Here is a 15,570-nt window from a genome sequence, read left to right on the forward strand (position 1 = left end):
CTCAATGACAATAAAAACAAGCTTTCAACTGATTAAGACCAAGTGATACGACTGAAAGATCCGGAGTTAACAGTCAAGTGGGCTTTGGGTGCCTAGTCATGCCTAGCTATCACAGTTTCTACAGGTACAAGTTTCTGTTTCATATCACTGGACATCTTGGGAAAAAGGTCATGTTTTCACACTGATTTTGTGTTAGGGTGAAGCTTGGAATAAGGTTGGGGTTAGACACAGCTGGGGTTGTTGAGGTTAAGCTAAGACGCTAGGGAATACATTACACTGATCAGTGCCCTCACAAAGATAGACACACACCAGTGTGGCAGTTTTATCAAATAGGGATTCCTGTCTCTTCACAAATTTTCCAAAAGAAGGATTTCTAGTCTTACGCTTATCAAAGTCCAGACCATAAACGCGGGCGGGTGTGTAAACATACGTATAAGTCTTTTTTTACTTTGGGCATTTGTTAATTTTTCATGAAGACACTTGCAAGCACAGAGAAACGTCAGATCGTAACATCCTCAGGTTTCTATCTGTCATTGCAATAACAGCAGATGTAGTGAACTGTTTTTCACTTTTTTCACAAGCCTTTAACTGTACAGAGAGTTGGTTTGTATTACAGCACAAAAGCTGGTGAGACTGGTTGACACGCATTCCCTAATCACAACAAGCACCTCTTAATATATATTCGCACAAACAAACAACAACAACAACAACAACAACAGCAGAGCTTCAGCCACTCTGCCATCCAGAGGGCATTTCCCATCTCAGCATAAGGCTTATGGTTACACCCCCCCACTATGCAGATGGTTTAGTGTTATTCTATCTGTAACTGGACTCGATGCCAGGCTCTGAGTGGGCCTAATGACTCCTAAACCCGAGTTGGTTAAGTGGGAATTCAACACCATCTCCCAGCTGTAACCTAATCTCCCTCTAGACCACCTGGACCTTGGATACACCCCGTGGGTTCAAAACGCACTTGACTGTGAAACAATAACAGTCCATTTGCATTTTTAAGCACACCGCTAACAGCGTCTTCGAGACACATGCAGACACCATGCTGCCAAGCAGACGACACGGAGGCCGTGAAAGAAAAACATTGCAGTGGATATTATGATCCCGCAAACTTGAGAAATTCCCGGCAATGAAATTAAAGGGGAAAAAAGAGGATGTTTGACTATTAAAAGTATGACTTAAATTTGGTCTCAGATGAGAATCACACCTTCTCTGCCAATGAACTTCTCCAAAGACCGAGAGAGATTTTACACTAACATGGAGGTTGTGAGGTTTTTATGTCTCAGAAGTTGTGTTTCAGTGCCCCCCCCCCTTGCTGTGACAGCCGAGTGTCTGGAGGAGTATTTTCTGCATATTTCACGCGTATGTGTGCATTTTTCTCAGCAGTGTGTAGGAGCAAACGCCTGCAACATATCCATAACAGCTCCAGATGGTTCGTCATAACATCTGTCTAACCTGACAAAACATAGCCTGCAGCGTGTGGCCATAAGGTGTATTATTGGGTTATTCTGGCACAAGGTTGACTTCAGACTGTATAACAGTCATTGGCTGACAGCACACACACACACACACACACACACACACACACACACACACACACACAAAATTACTGGCTCTCTGTGCCACACGTGAATGACAGGCTGCCTCTGTGTCTTCCACTGCTATCTTCTTCCTTCCAGGGTCTACAGAAAATCCATGCCACCTCCGACGGTGGGGTTATGCCAGAGTGTATTAATGAGTCGGATAGAAAGACAGCGACAAACAGGCAAAAAGACAGACAGGAGCAGCCAAACGGAACGGACTTGAAACAGTGTCTGGTGACTGATAAGTGATGGGGGGAGGACGAGGGTGACACTTTGTGTTTTGGAGAGGGCGAGGTTAACAAGGGAAAAAATCAGGAGAATTTGGAGACTTATTGATGGACAACTCACATTTCCTTGCTTTCAATTGCCTCATTCTCTCTCATGCTGGCTTTCCCCTTCCAATTTTACCTCCACCTCACCCTTTTTTCCCTCTATCTTGTCCAGGCCACTTGGCTGATCAGTGAGTATGGTAATCAGGGAAAGGCTGATAACAACTGATAAGTCCTCTTGTCAGATGCTGAGGGCTTGAATGACATTTTTACACAGTCGTGAAAATGGAGGGGAACAAACGCAGTAAAGCTGGTGAATGGATGGCCTCTGCGATTCTGCTTGTGTGATACGCAAATAGGCATATCTACCTCCGTGCTGTGTAGTTGGGTGTACGCGCGTCATGTGTGCGTTCTTTGCCTCGTCTGGAGGGGCTGCAGGGGGAGGGAGGCGAGGAGTGTCACTCTGCCCACAGAAAGGGCTTTCATCCTGGGCTTATCAGAGCCAACACAGGGGGAGATTGTTGGCCGGTGGTGCGAAACGACAACTCTTACTGCCCCCGCAACCTCCCCCACCACACACACTGGACCTGTCTTCCCCTGACTTTGTGACTCCCCCTCAGACACAAACACAGGGACAAAAGCATGTTTGCTCACAGATGCACAAAGAAAGAAAAAGGAACATTAAATGCGCTTATGCTTCAGTCCACCACAATCTGCTAAGCTTCACACACAGACACACATACTTGTATTTATTATCAAAGATATCCCACCTATTTCATTTGTTTCTCGTGCGACACAAGGACGCTGTTTACTGTATTAAACTGGCACTGAATGATCGCCCGTTTCCTGTTTCCACTTTTGGCCGGCGACCAGAAGACGTGCTACCCACAGCGCCAGCGACGAGGCCATATGCACCTCTAAATCATGTGGTATTATCACCATGCTGTGCACCAATGAGCAACTATAACCATGATGGAAGACACCAGATGATCTGTCTTTAGCAGCAGAGTTCATTTCCATAATACTAGATTAACGTGTTTTTTTGTTTGTTTTTTTGGAAATACAAGTCATGCTAATTAATTTGACAGATCATAAAAGCTGTCAATCCTGCAGGTACACACTGATTCAGCACAGAGACCTCTCTTTTTCTGACTACACACAGCAAGTGCACATAACTGTGCATGTGTGTGTGTGTTTGAGAGAGAGAAAGACTTGTCAAGTGGAATTACAGTCACAGGTGGAAAGGTCAAACTCAGTGACCCACACAGTCAGACAGACAACTTGTTGTGCCCAAAAAATGCAAGAAAAAAAATGGAAAGGTCAGTTCAGCCGATACTTTCCTGCGAAAGCTCGAAATCCCATCAAGGAGACAGATATAGACAAAAGAAGCATGTGTGTTGTGCTCCTCTGATAAGGAAACTGTTTTCTTCCTCTGGGACTCATTTATTGGCCCAAACACATCAATAAAAGTTGAAGCCTGGCAGCAGAAGATTACATTCATCACCGATGCCACCTTTTAGTAAATCCCAGACCTCTATGTTATGTGTATTCCACCTAGTGCAACTTCATTGATCATGTTCACCTATGAACATCGCTACACTGGTTGAGAAGAAGCTCCGACCTCGCAGGCAACACCGGCGGGATGAAGTCACGGTTGAGGTCGGATTTGGCCATATGGAGGTGACGGCTGTGTGGGTCTGACCACACCCTCGCTTGCTCTGTGGCACTCGCTGGATACCATAGGTGGTGGCAGGAGGAAAGGGGTGAATATGTAGCCCCCTTCATGCTGTCTAACAGGCTGGACATGAGGCACAGCATCTGTCTCTGGAGGGTGTGCCTGCAAAAAAGGCTGCCCTAGTTAAAAAATAGGGGAAATGGACAAATGTAACTTCAAGGTGCTATAACCGAGACGATGAAGTGCGATAACAAGGGTGTGAACGGTATGGAAGCCTCACATACTGTACTGCTTCTCTCTGTTGTTAAAAGGCTTTTCTGAATGACTATTTACTGCTCAGTGGCATCATCTGTTTTTCTAGCTTATTTATTATACCAGTGCTCAGCAAACATTTAGGTTCCCAAAAGAAAAAAAGTGCCAATATCTGTGATTCTACATCACTGCCTGACTGGACTTTCTAGTATTATTTTTAGTAGTAGTTCTTTTTATCAGTTCAGGCAAAAGAAAACAAAGAAAACATCTTGCTCACTGTGTACTGGACTTGTGCTTGTGACCTTTAATATTCAGAATTTTACCTAAGGCTCCTTTTACATAAGCCCACTGGTACCAGTTACTAACTAGTAATTACTGGTTACTGGAAAAAATGAGTATTCCCCGACTGGTTGTCTGATTACAACCATCTCATGACCTCATGAGTTGTCAGTCAGAGATGTGTTATATGAGAAAATACATTTTGCTTTGTTTATTACAATAATATGAACAATATTTCTTGCTTTGTAAAAGTGGGTTTGTCTGGATCACTCTTTGAAGCAAAGTGACCTTCTGACTACGTTTGTTGCAGGCTTGCTTTTGCACCACAGAACCTTCAGTTCAGGGGTGTTTGCTGGGTGTAATTATTTTAAATGAAGGCACTCATGCAGAGTAACTGCCCCATGTTATTTTACAGGTTCAAGAGTGCAGTATCAATAAAGGAAAAACAATGGCACGCACAGTTCACAAAATAGCATCTAATCTACAAGACTGTTTTTTCTTTGTTTTTAACTAATCCAAACCGCACTTTAACTATACTTAGCTGTTTTAACTGTAATTTTAATTAACCTTTACTATTTTCTTGCCAGAATGCACTCTTATAGATTTTCTTGTTTAGTGGCAAATAGAAATACACGTGTATCAGCCATTAGAATGGTAAATGGTAAATGGCCTGCATTTGTATAGCGCTTTACTCAGTCTCTAAGGACCTCATAGCGCTTTACACTACATTCAGTCATTCACCCATTCACACACACATTCACACACTGGCAATGGCAAGCTACATTGTAGCCACAGCTGCCCTGGGGCGCACTGACAGAAGTTAAGTGTCTCATTACACTGGACTGAAATAAAATAATGGGCTGAATGTTCTTCATTGAATGAAATCACAGGTGACTTTTTGAGTTTTGTATCCTGCTCATGTCTGTACGTCATCTCTGTGTGCAAATACAATTGAAAACAATACAAACTACTTGGTTTGTGCTTTACAGTTCAAAAAAGGCTCAAAATGTAAACACGCAGACAGGCATGTTGAGAAAATAAAAGGAGTCTTTAGTAGGGCCTGATCAAGAATCCAGGAAAACACAAAAGCTGGGATAAGGTACGGCAAAATCCAAAATGAAAACAAAAAGTAAGCACAAAGAACAGTGACAAACAGTGAGATCAACAAAGCCAGGCAAGGAAAAAGGCAGGAACACCAGGCAAGCTGACAAAGGCCGGAGGAAGACGTGAGGCTATAAATACACACAAGGAAGACTGAGTGATAAAAATACAGGTGGAAATTAGGGTGGAATACACAATCACAGGGTGGGACAAAGAAAGCAAAACAAAAAAAGGCAGGTTAGTTAAATTTGCAGGACTATGTACAATATGTACATCTATTTAGAGGGTTTACACAGCAGGAGTGTATCTGCAAACACTCTTGGATTATGTAGATGAGGGAATAATGCACTAGGTTGCAAATGGCTGTTGCATCATATATGTGTGTGTGTGTATATTATATATATATATAAAAAAAAACACCCAGCACGCCCCTGCGGGCGGTTTATCCTTCAAGCTCGGGTCCTCTACCAGAGGCCTGGGAGCTTGAGGGTCCTGCGCAGTATCTTAGCTGTTCCCAGGACTGCGCTCTTCTGGACAGAGATCTCCGATGTTATTCCCGGGATCTGCTGGAGCCACTCGCCTAGCTTGGGAGTCACCGCACCTAGTGCTCCGATTACCACGGGGACCACCGTTACCTTCACCCTCCACATCCTCTCGAGCTCTTCTCTGAGCCCTTGGTATTTCTCCAGCTTCTCGTGTTCCTTCTTCCTGATATTGCTGTCATTCGGAACCGCTACATTGATCACTACGGCCGTCTTCTTCTGTTTGTCTACCACCACTATGTCCGGTTGGTTAGCCACCACCATTTTGTCCGTCTGTATCGGGAAGTCCCACAGGATCTTAGCTCGGTCATTCTCCACCACCCTTGGGGGCATCTCCCATTTTGACCTCGGGACTTCTAGGTTATACTCGGCACAGATGTTCCTGTACACTATGCCGGCCACTTGGTTATGGCGTTCCATGTATGCCTTGCCTGCTAGCATCTTGCACCCTGCTGTTATGTGCTGGATTGTCTCTGGGGCATCTTTACACAGCCTGCACCTGGGGTCTTGCCTGGTGTGATAGACCCCAGCCTCTATGGATCTTGTACTCAGAGCTTGTTCTTGTGCTGCCATGATTAGTGCCTCTGTGCTGTCTTTCAGTCCAGCTTTGTCCAGCCACTGGTAGGATTTCTGGATATCAGCCACCTCCTCTATCTGCCGGTGGTACATACCGTGCAGGGGCCTGTCCTTCCACGATGGTTCCTCGTCTCCCTCCTCTTTCTTGGGTTTCTGCTGCCTGAGGTATTCACTGAGCACTCGGTCAGTTAGGGCCATCTTCCCAATGTATTCTTGGATATTCCTTGTCTCATCCTGGACTGTGGTGCTGACACTCACCAGTCCCCGGCCCCCTTCCTTCCGCTTAGCGTACAGCCTCAGGGTGCTGGACTTGGGGTGAAACCCTCCATGCATGGTCAGGAGCTTTCTTGTCTTTATGTCAGTGGCTTCTATCTCCTCCTTTGGCCAGCCTATTACCCCAGCAGGGTACCTGATCAGGGGAAGGGCGTACGTGTTGATGGCCCGGATCTTGTTCTTACCATTCAGCTGACTCCTCAGGACTTGCCTGACCCTCTGCAGGTACTTGGTGGTTGCAGCCTTTCTAGCGGCCTCTTCATGGTTCCCATTTGCCTGCGGGATCCCCAGGTACTTGTAACTGTCCTCTATGTCTGCAATGTTGCCTTCTGGTAGTTCAATCCCCTCAGTTCTGACTACCTTCCCTCTCTTTGTTACCATCCGACTACACTTCTCCAGTCCGAACGACATTCCAATGTCATTGCTGTATAGCCTGGTAGAGTGGATCAGTGAATCGATGTCTCGTTCACTCTTGGCATACAGCTTGATGTCATCCATGTACAGGAGGTGGCTGACAACTGCTCCGTTCCGTAGTCGGTATCCGTAGCCAGTCTTGTTAATGATCTCACTGAGGGGGTTCAGGCCTATGCAGAACAGCAGTGGGGACAGAGCATCTCCTTGGTAGATCCCGCACTTGATGGTGACTTGTGCTATGGGCTTGGAGTTGGCCTCTAGTGTTGTACGCCACATCCCCATTGAGTTCCTGATGAAGGCTCTTAGGGTCCCATTGATCTTGTACAATTCTAGGCATTCCAGTATCCAGCTGTGGGGCGTTGTTGGAATGCTACTACGCAAGTAACCCCGGCGGAAGGGGCTACATGAATAGGATGAGGGACCTATGGATTCTTCGATACCCAACATCCACAATGACGGCGAAACAACTAGTAGCTCAGTGTTCCAACATTCGAAAGAAGGGACTGCTCTCACAGCTAGAGATTGACGAGGTACAACACAAATGCTACGGCAAGGAGGAGTCAGGACGCCAGGTCAGGGGGGAGATATCATCACCCCCACCCGAGATTGGGTACATAGCCCCAAGTGCGATAGGAGAAGGATCGTTGAGTGCGAGAGGAACTGACCTGAAAAATAGGATCATGGCCAAGCTTGAAACCTGGATCCCCCGTAGCCGGTTACCAAGATTACGTGAAGTACCCTCAGAAGGTCTGCTAGATGATGTTAATGCAGCACTACGGGCAATACCTACAACCACGATTACCGACACTAACAAGCTGATCTACAATACGGCATATATATATATATATATATATATATATATATATATATATATATATATATATATATATATATATATATACACACACAGTCAGTATTGTCTGGTAAAATAGTGCTGACTTTGCTACAACTAAAAGCACAAAGCGCACAGGCCCTATGAGAGTCTGAAGGCCAGAGGCTTTAGAACGATTTAACACAGCCACAAGCAAAATTCGCAGAATGGCATTTGCAACATAGTGAATGGAGTCCTGTGGCGGGAGAGTGCAGACACACTCATGCACAAAATTACAAATGAAACACTGAATTGTAAATTGTCTGACGAAAGTCATAAATCTCCCAACGGCCGCTGGGCAGCTGGGGTCGAGCAGCCAGCAGTCCTGTCAGAAAAGTGCAGCTGTCTGAACACAGATAGCCACTGGTGTAGCACACAGCAGCAAAGCCTGCAGGCTGAAATCTGGAATTGGCCTTTAAAATGCTCTATTATGTATTTTTTTTTAAATGAAATGTTCTGAAGTCCTCTGTTCCCATGTACTATACAATATGACCATTTTCAGGGGCAAGCCATTACCATAACTTCAAAATAGCTACAATCTATTTTGTAAGTGTTTCGTCCGCATAGTCCCTAAAGGCTCTGTCACACCAGGAGATTGTGGTTGTATGGGCTTGGTGTTGTAGTAACAGACATAATTGGTGACCTAGCTGGCAATCTAACTCCTAACTTCTTATAAGAAAGGAAGTTATTATTAGACCTTTAACTCTTTCCCCCATAAAGATGACATTTCACAGTCTCCCCTGTACTCTTAATGGATAATTTTTACACATCAGTGTATATCAGTAAAGATGTGGTTTGACAACCTTAGAATAGTTTCTGGGGCTTTTTTGTAGTGTAGTTGTGTAGCCAGAGCCCACCCTCACTAACTTCTAATGCACAGGCTTGAAATACAACTTAAATACTACTAGTAGACTTTCAAGGAGTAGAGAGAGTTAAAACTAGCATAACCAGTTCTTTAACTGATCATACTTATCTCCCTAAGGTTGAAGTCATAGCATCAAATACCTTTTTTTTTTTGAGCTGGTCCACTAAGATTTGTAAGCATCTTTCCGGATCTGAATTAAGAGAAAGTTAATGAACAAAACTAATAGTTACTCACACATCCTACGACAAAAGAAATTAGTTGGAGCTGGATCGGGTGACCCTAAAATCCTTTATTAATTACACTGCAGTAGGAGTAATGTTGCCTTTTTTCAATGACTATGTGTTTATACAGCATTATTCCATAATAAAAATTAGCTATAATTGATCTCTGGCTCTCTTCCACAGTGTTTTGTTTGTCCTGTCTTCCTCCCCACACTCCCTGCCCCTCCCCAAGCTTGTTTCTGCCAGAGGTTTCTTCCTCTTAAAAGGGTGTTTTTCCTTCCCACTGTTACCTTACAAAATAAAACACCCAGAGATCACTGTTTTTGTGATTTTGAGCATATATGTAAAAACACCGAGTTGAATTGAATAATAAAATCAAAAGCCACCTAGAGGGCCACTAAATATGAAAAGTGCAACACACATAGCACCGCAACATCTTCAAAAATACTCATGCAAAACACGAGTCCAGTAACACTATGAACCTGTTCCAAGCCCCACTTTAGCTACCTTATAAGCATCCTTCAGTTTTTCACTTGTTTAATGAGCAGGTGGTGTCCTGTTGGGTAGCACTGTTGGAAGTAAAACAGAACAGAAACACATTTAAAGTCTGCAGCGCTGTGCATGTGCCAAAGTAAAATGAGAGAGGGGAGAAACAGATTGCTGAGAGGGAGCCAGTCAGAGGGAGAGCGGGACTAATGAAGGTTACAGAAGAGGAGAAGTATGAAATAGGAAGGAGAAGAAATGAGTCTGGAATGATAAAAGGAGGAGAGACAGTGGGATTGTTGAGGAGTCTCTCTGGATTTGCAGAATCCCCTCAGCCTCAAGTTTTGGTACAAAGTCATACTGACACACTTACTGCCTGGTGAGCCCTCTATCTTTCTCTTCCTCCACTTTCTTTCACACTGGTAATGAGGACTGTAGGTGTCCGCCGACTGTCACATGCACACCACCGAGCGTTTAACAGTAAGGGGGTGGGGGGGTGGGGTGGGGCTTATATTACTCTTGGACATCTGCCATGGTGCCAGGACCTAGGCAATAGTGTGATGCTGAAATAGGAGGGAAGCATGGGGGTTTCTTTTTGTGTTAGTTCCAGCCAATCCCCATGCAAATTGCGTGATTTATATTACATTTGCTCTAACTTTAAAAAATGCTTTATTTATCTGTTCTGTGGGCTTATTCTCTTTTATTTTACTTTTGGTGCCATTCGAAAGCTAATTCATAGCAATGCCAACCTTTTGAAAAGTGAAAGTGGACTGCAAATCGAAAAAAAAAGGGTTGGGAGACATGCATTTTTGTTCTCTTGCTGACATTTGGATGAATGCATCTGTGTCATATAAAACAGTAATAATCAGTGAGTTGCATTTGCTCTTATGCCAAACAGAATGATGTCATGTCTATAATGTAGACGTATAAAGATAGATATAGCTTTTGGGCCTAAAAGTGAAGGAAAGGTGGTCTAAACCAGGCTTGGTTAAATCATCGGCGTATGGTCACCATAGCCCTTCATCATTTATGTTGGTACTTGATGGCACACCAGACTTACTGCAGTCATCTTATGAACAATAGGTGTCGCCACTCAGAAAAAAGCCCTCCATATCAGGATTAATACTGCAGGACAAGAATTTGAAACAGGAAGAAAAGAAATTGTGGAGTTTTCCTTTTTGAAATTTCTTCTGAAAAGAAATTTAAAGATCGTGAGGTGTACAACAAGCCTACATCGGGCTTTAAACCTGATAGTTTTTTAATGGCCAGACATGGTTACCTTCTGACTGCAAAGAGGAGTAACATTCTGTACCTCATACTAAACTTCAACTTCAGGGCTTTTTGTGGCTTCAAGGATTTTTGGTTTTTAAAACTTCTATATCATCAGTGTGATTTTTTCCCCCCCCTTCAACCCCCAGAAATCTTTTGGCAATTATTTCATCATTCGGGCATTAAAAGGTTAAATGGTTCTCCATAAACCATGATGTCACGATGTTGATGTCCATCTTTTATTGGCAATTTACTGTTCTTACAGGTTTTTAAGACCGCAGCTATTTTGCTAGCAGCAAAGAGCAGTGGAAGCACATGGAAACAAATAATATTGCTCTTATTTGTTGTGTACATGAATTTAGAGTTTTAGAGATGATGGTGTTATCTGTGCATGGAACCAGACTCCAGCTAGATTTTTTATGAAAGCATTATGCTACGTCCACGCTCATCCTGCGTTGCCTTGAAAGGAGTTGCTTGTGGACATTTCAGTATCTGGTTGCCTAAGTATCCATCTATCCTTCCAGGTCTGTCGCAGGGCTAACCTGGGTAACTCTGTAACATATGTACTATCAGGTCACATGTCAATCAGCGGTATCCTGCACTCTCATTGGTAGTTGCTTTAGTCCCACCCATTGCAATTTAATCCCTAGTCACCTGATTTACTTTATATCAGGGGTCCCCAACCTTTTTGCGCCATGGACCGGTTTATGTCCGACAATATTTTCACAGACCAGCCTTTAAGGTGATAAATATAACAAAATAAAACCAGTACCGGTATAAAAAAAAAGAAGATTTATTCATAACACACGGGAAAAGACCCAGGGAAACCAAGTTAACGCTAAAAATTATTTAAAAAAATAATGCTAAAAACCAATAAAAACCCTGAAAACCATGAATTTCACACCTGAGCCTCAACTCTCACGGACCGGTACCAAACAACTCGGGGGTTTGGGACCGCTGCTTTATATGGGCTCCGCTCACCACATTGCTTGGCAACTTTAGAGTGACATCAATCCTCTAATCTAAAAATATAAACACATTTAAGACAGCAACTGGGTATGATTTAAATGCTTGTATACTCATAATCTTATAATTTTGCTGACTACATCCTGACTGCACTGACTGCATTCAGTGTTCCAACATATCACAGCTACGCCTTTTGTTTTGGCAAGTATGTGCAAGTCCATTAACAGTTTCCTACAAAAGCAGCCGCAACCTCCTAGAGTTTCTCTTAAATTGACGTGACCAATTTTCTTGCACTCCACCCAGGCAGACAACGCAAACATCCACCGCCTCATTAAAAGCATGGGGGCATTTAGTTTGAAAGCATAACGAGCTTGAGATTGCAGCGCTGTGAATAAGGCTCATAAAAGCAGCATCATGCGGTGGTGGAAAGTTACGTTAATGACAGTATATTTGTTCCATTTTAGAGAGGTCATAACAAAGACGCCTACGGCTGCCTTGTCGTCATTAAACATCATTAACATCAACTAAGTGACAACAAGCTGACATTTAAAGTATGAACCCCACATGTACATGTATATATATATATATATATATATATATATATATATATATATATATATATATATATATATATATATATATATATATATATATATATAATTTTTTTTTAAATTTATTTATTTATTTATTTATTTTCCAGATTGACACTTTGGATGATAGTATATGATTACAGTATATTTTACATAGCAAAAGGAACTGGCGTGCAACAACACTGCTCAGTCTCATCATGCTGTATCTAGTTTCGCTGCTGTCTGTAACAGTATAAGATACTAAATGATGAATGAATTTTGGCCCGATGTTTGCCAGCACTGTTCCCGACAAAAGAGATGATCCAGAACATGTGTTTCCTCCCAGTGATGTAAAGTGTGCAACTGAAAATTACAAGGTTATCCAACCTTCACTTGCTGTTTAAAGTTGTCTTAAACACCTGAAACCTGCTGAAATGAGTCAAAGAAAATATTTATTTTTGGCTATATGTTTTTCCTCAGCAGATTCACCCCACCAGCCAAGCACTGTACAATATAACAAGTTACTCATTCACCACATTTTACAGTAATGCAGGGTTTCCGTCATCATTAGTATCTAAAATTTCTTAATCATGTGTTTTATTTCTCACTCTATATTTTAGGACTTTCACTTGAGCATTAAATTGGAACAATTCCTTTTTTTTTTTTTAACATGACAGCAGACAGGAAAAAATCCCATCATATGTTAGGTCACAGAAGTCCATTTCTGACAAACAACACAAAGGAAAACAGCAGAACACATTTGCTGGCTGTACTTTGAACTGTATTGCTTCTAGACAGTCACAGTCAGAGGAGATGTGATGAATTCCCCCGGAGCCAGCTCGGGAAGAAGAGCTGAACTTGTTCTCACATCTCCTGCTACTGAGGAGAAATAACTAGCTTCACTCACTTTGATGGAGTAAAGAAATACACACACAGACACAGACACACACACATATGTGTGGCTCTTTGCCTGTTTGCTTGAAAGAAACTCATTTTTGTGCATCTCTCTCATGCACCCTGTCTTTTTTCTTCTCCTCCGGGTTTCCCACTCAACCCGGCTTCTTTCCTATACCCCCCTTCTTAGATTTGCTCTCAATTTTCTGAGTTTATCCTCGTTGTTGAGGTTTTTTTTGTTTCACCCTGACCCCGATCCCTTTAAAACACCGTCATTAACAATGTCACCTTTGCTTGTCATTAACTTTATGGCAATGATTATTCCGCTGCCGCCAGCGCACTCTCCTTCAAGTCTCACTTACCTGTGCGATCTCGTAGAGCAGTTTGTAGTGTTCCTCCCGTTTCTGCAAGGTGCACAAATTGCAGCCCATTCTAGTTGTCAGGGAAACAGTGCCGAGTGCCCGCTGGAGTGTGTGTGCTGTCTGCGGTGTGTATGAACTCCCCCTTGGGCGATACACACTCGGGCTCCTCTTCCTTGGCTCCCCCACACCTCTTTCTCATCCGTGTATCCTCAGAGATCCCCTCTGTCGCTCTGAGCGCACCACACACGTGTTTCAATTCACTGTTTCAACGCAGGCTCTGGAAGTACTACCTTCAGTTTGTGAAGTGAGTGTGTGTTTGTAAGTGTTTTTGTGTTGTGTGAAGCAGTAATTAGATGAGTGAAACGCACCTGGCTTTCTTCCCCTCTTTGCCTGTCACTCCTTCCCTGGAGTCTCACTTGCATGCCTACATACACTCTCTCCCTCCACTCTCTATACTCCACCACCTCCTCTCTCAGTGTGAGCACACTCTTGTGCATACACACACTTTTGGCTCATGGAGTCACACCTCCTCCTGTGGCAGGCTGCCTACACATGGCTGCTCCTACTCCACCTCATGAATAGATGGCATCCTCATTGGCTGTTTAAGGAGAAGGGGGCTGGGAGAAAAAGAGAGGAGGGGACTGCTCTTATCTTGGGAATAGTCAGATTCTGAACATCAGTGCTGTTGCGTGTAAGCAAAGGAAAGGACAGGCTGCATGCATGCGTGCGTGTGTGTGTAGTAAAGGTGGGCAGACAGATCCCAATATCCATAGTATTGATACTTGCATGATTGGATCGATTATCTATGCTCTAAGTTAGATATGTAGTCCAGTAAATTGGGTTAAATTACTTTAAATAACAGAAGGTGACCCAAACTGCTTTAGAGACATATACATTTACAACTCCCCCCCCCCCCCCCCCTCTTATTTACATGTTAAAAAGTATCAGTATCAGTATTGGTATCAGTAATATTGGCCCTGCATTTATTTGGTATCGGACCAATATCAAAATTTGCAGTATTGCACAGCGCTAGTGTGCAGACTGCACTAGCATCTGTGTTTGTATGCCGTAAAGTACATTTGTTAGTTTTCTGTGTGTACATACTCAACCAAACATTCAATCCATAATTAAAAAAACCCTCAGACATCAGTTAAAATGCCATGAAGGCAGTTAATCAAGTTCCTAAGAGGGCTTTTTGTCAGTCCACACATTTAACAACTGGATTTGGCATTGAAATCAATCTAATTTGGATTCAATCAGATAGTCTTTTGCACTTAGCACAATGGTTGGAGGAGTGGTGTTTAGCGGCTGCCATAGATTTACAGTCAGAGGGCGTTAGTCACAAAACAGATGCTCCCCTCCTCTCTCCCTCTCTCTCTGCCGGCAGTTAGACAAGGGCACTGGACTGGGTTGATACACAGGAAGAAACACAGACTAGTATTGATTGGCTTCAAATTAGCTTCCAGCCCAACTGATCCATCTCTACAGGGGTGAGGAAACAAAAAGGAGAGAGAATGGATGAGAGGAAAGAGGAAGAAAAACGGAGGATGGAAAACTCAGAGATGCTGCTAAGATAAACTGAGAGTCCAGCAATGGCATTACAAGCCTCTACTAGCAATTTTGTTTATACAGTAGCAAGTATGCCCTAAATATCCTTCTAGTAGCATAATGATAAATGGTTATTGCTCAACTCATCCAGCAAATTGTAAACTGTTGATAATGCTCATATCTATATATATCGATATATATATCGATATATTTAAATATATATATATATATATATATATATATATATATATATATATATATATATATATATGTATATATATATATATATATATATATATATATATATCAGAGCATCTTGCAAATATCAGCCAAATTTCCCCCTCCATGCTACACTTGGCACATTCCCTTGGGACTTTGACCATAAAACAGGTAAAAAGAAAAGGGGGGGCCTGAAATGGTTTGGCAGTTCCTGGGTCCAAACCAGATGGGATGCCAAGTGCAGGTTGGATTGCTATGAGCTATCACACTCACAGTGCCATTACCAACATGCTGGTGTTTAGCAGATAAAATACTCACTGTGGTCACCCT

The 15,570-nt window shown here is 42.9% G+C and overlaps 1 protein-coding gene across 2 annotated transcripts in view; it reads right to left on the reverse strand.

Moving 5' to 3' along the window:
* Positions 1-13,939, reverse strand: part of pdzrn4 (PDZ domain containing ring finger 4) — a 46,312-nt gene extending 32,373 nt beyond the window's left edge. Inside the window, exons 1-2 of one of the 2 annotated variants that reach the window (XM_085252580.1) lie at positions 13,842-13,939; positions 13,474-13,703 (exon numbers count right to left, since the gene is read on the reverse strand). In XM_085252580.1, coding sequence (XP_085108706.1) covers positions 13,474-13,542 — 69 coding nt within the window. In that variant the 5' untranslated portion in view covers positions 13,543-13,703; positions 13,842-13,939. Of the gene's footprint in view, positions 1-13,473 lie in introns of both variants that reach the window. The other variant, XM_085252579.1, reaches the window with a different exon arrangement.
* Between the last annotated feature and the right edge of the window lie 1,631 nt (positions 13,940-15,570).

The sequence above is a fragment of the Mchenga conophoros genome, linkage group LG17 (genome assembly GCF_057382185.1).
Source record: "Mchenga conophoros isolate Kocher_MC1m ecotype Shallow Benthic linkage group LG17, M_conophoros_male_GT1.1, whole genome shotgun sequence".
NCBI classification, from domain to species: Eukaryota; Metazoa; Chordata; class Actinopteri; order Cichliformes; family Cichlidae; genus Mchenga; species Mchenga conophoros.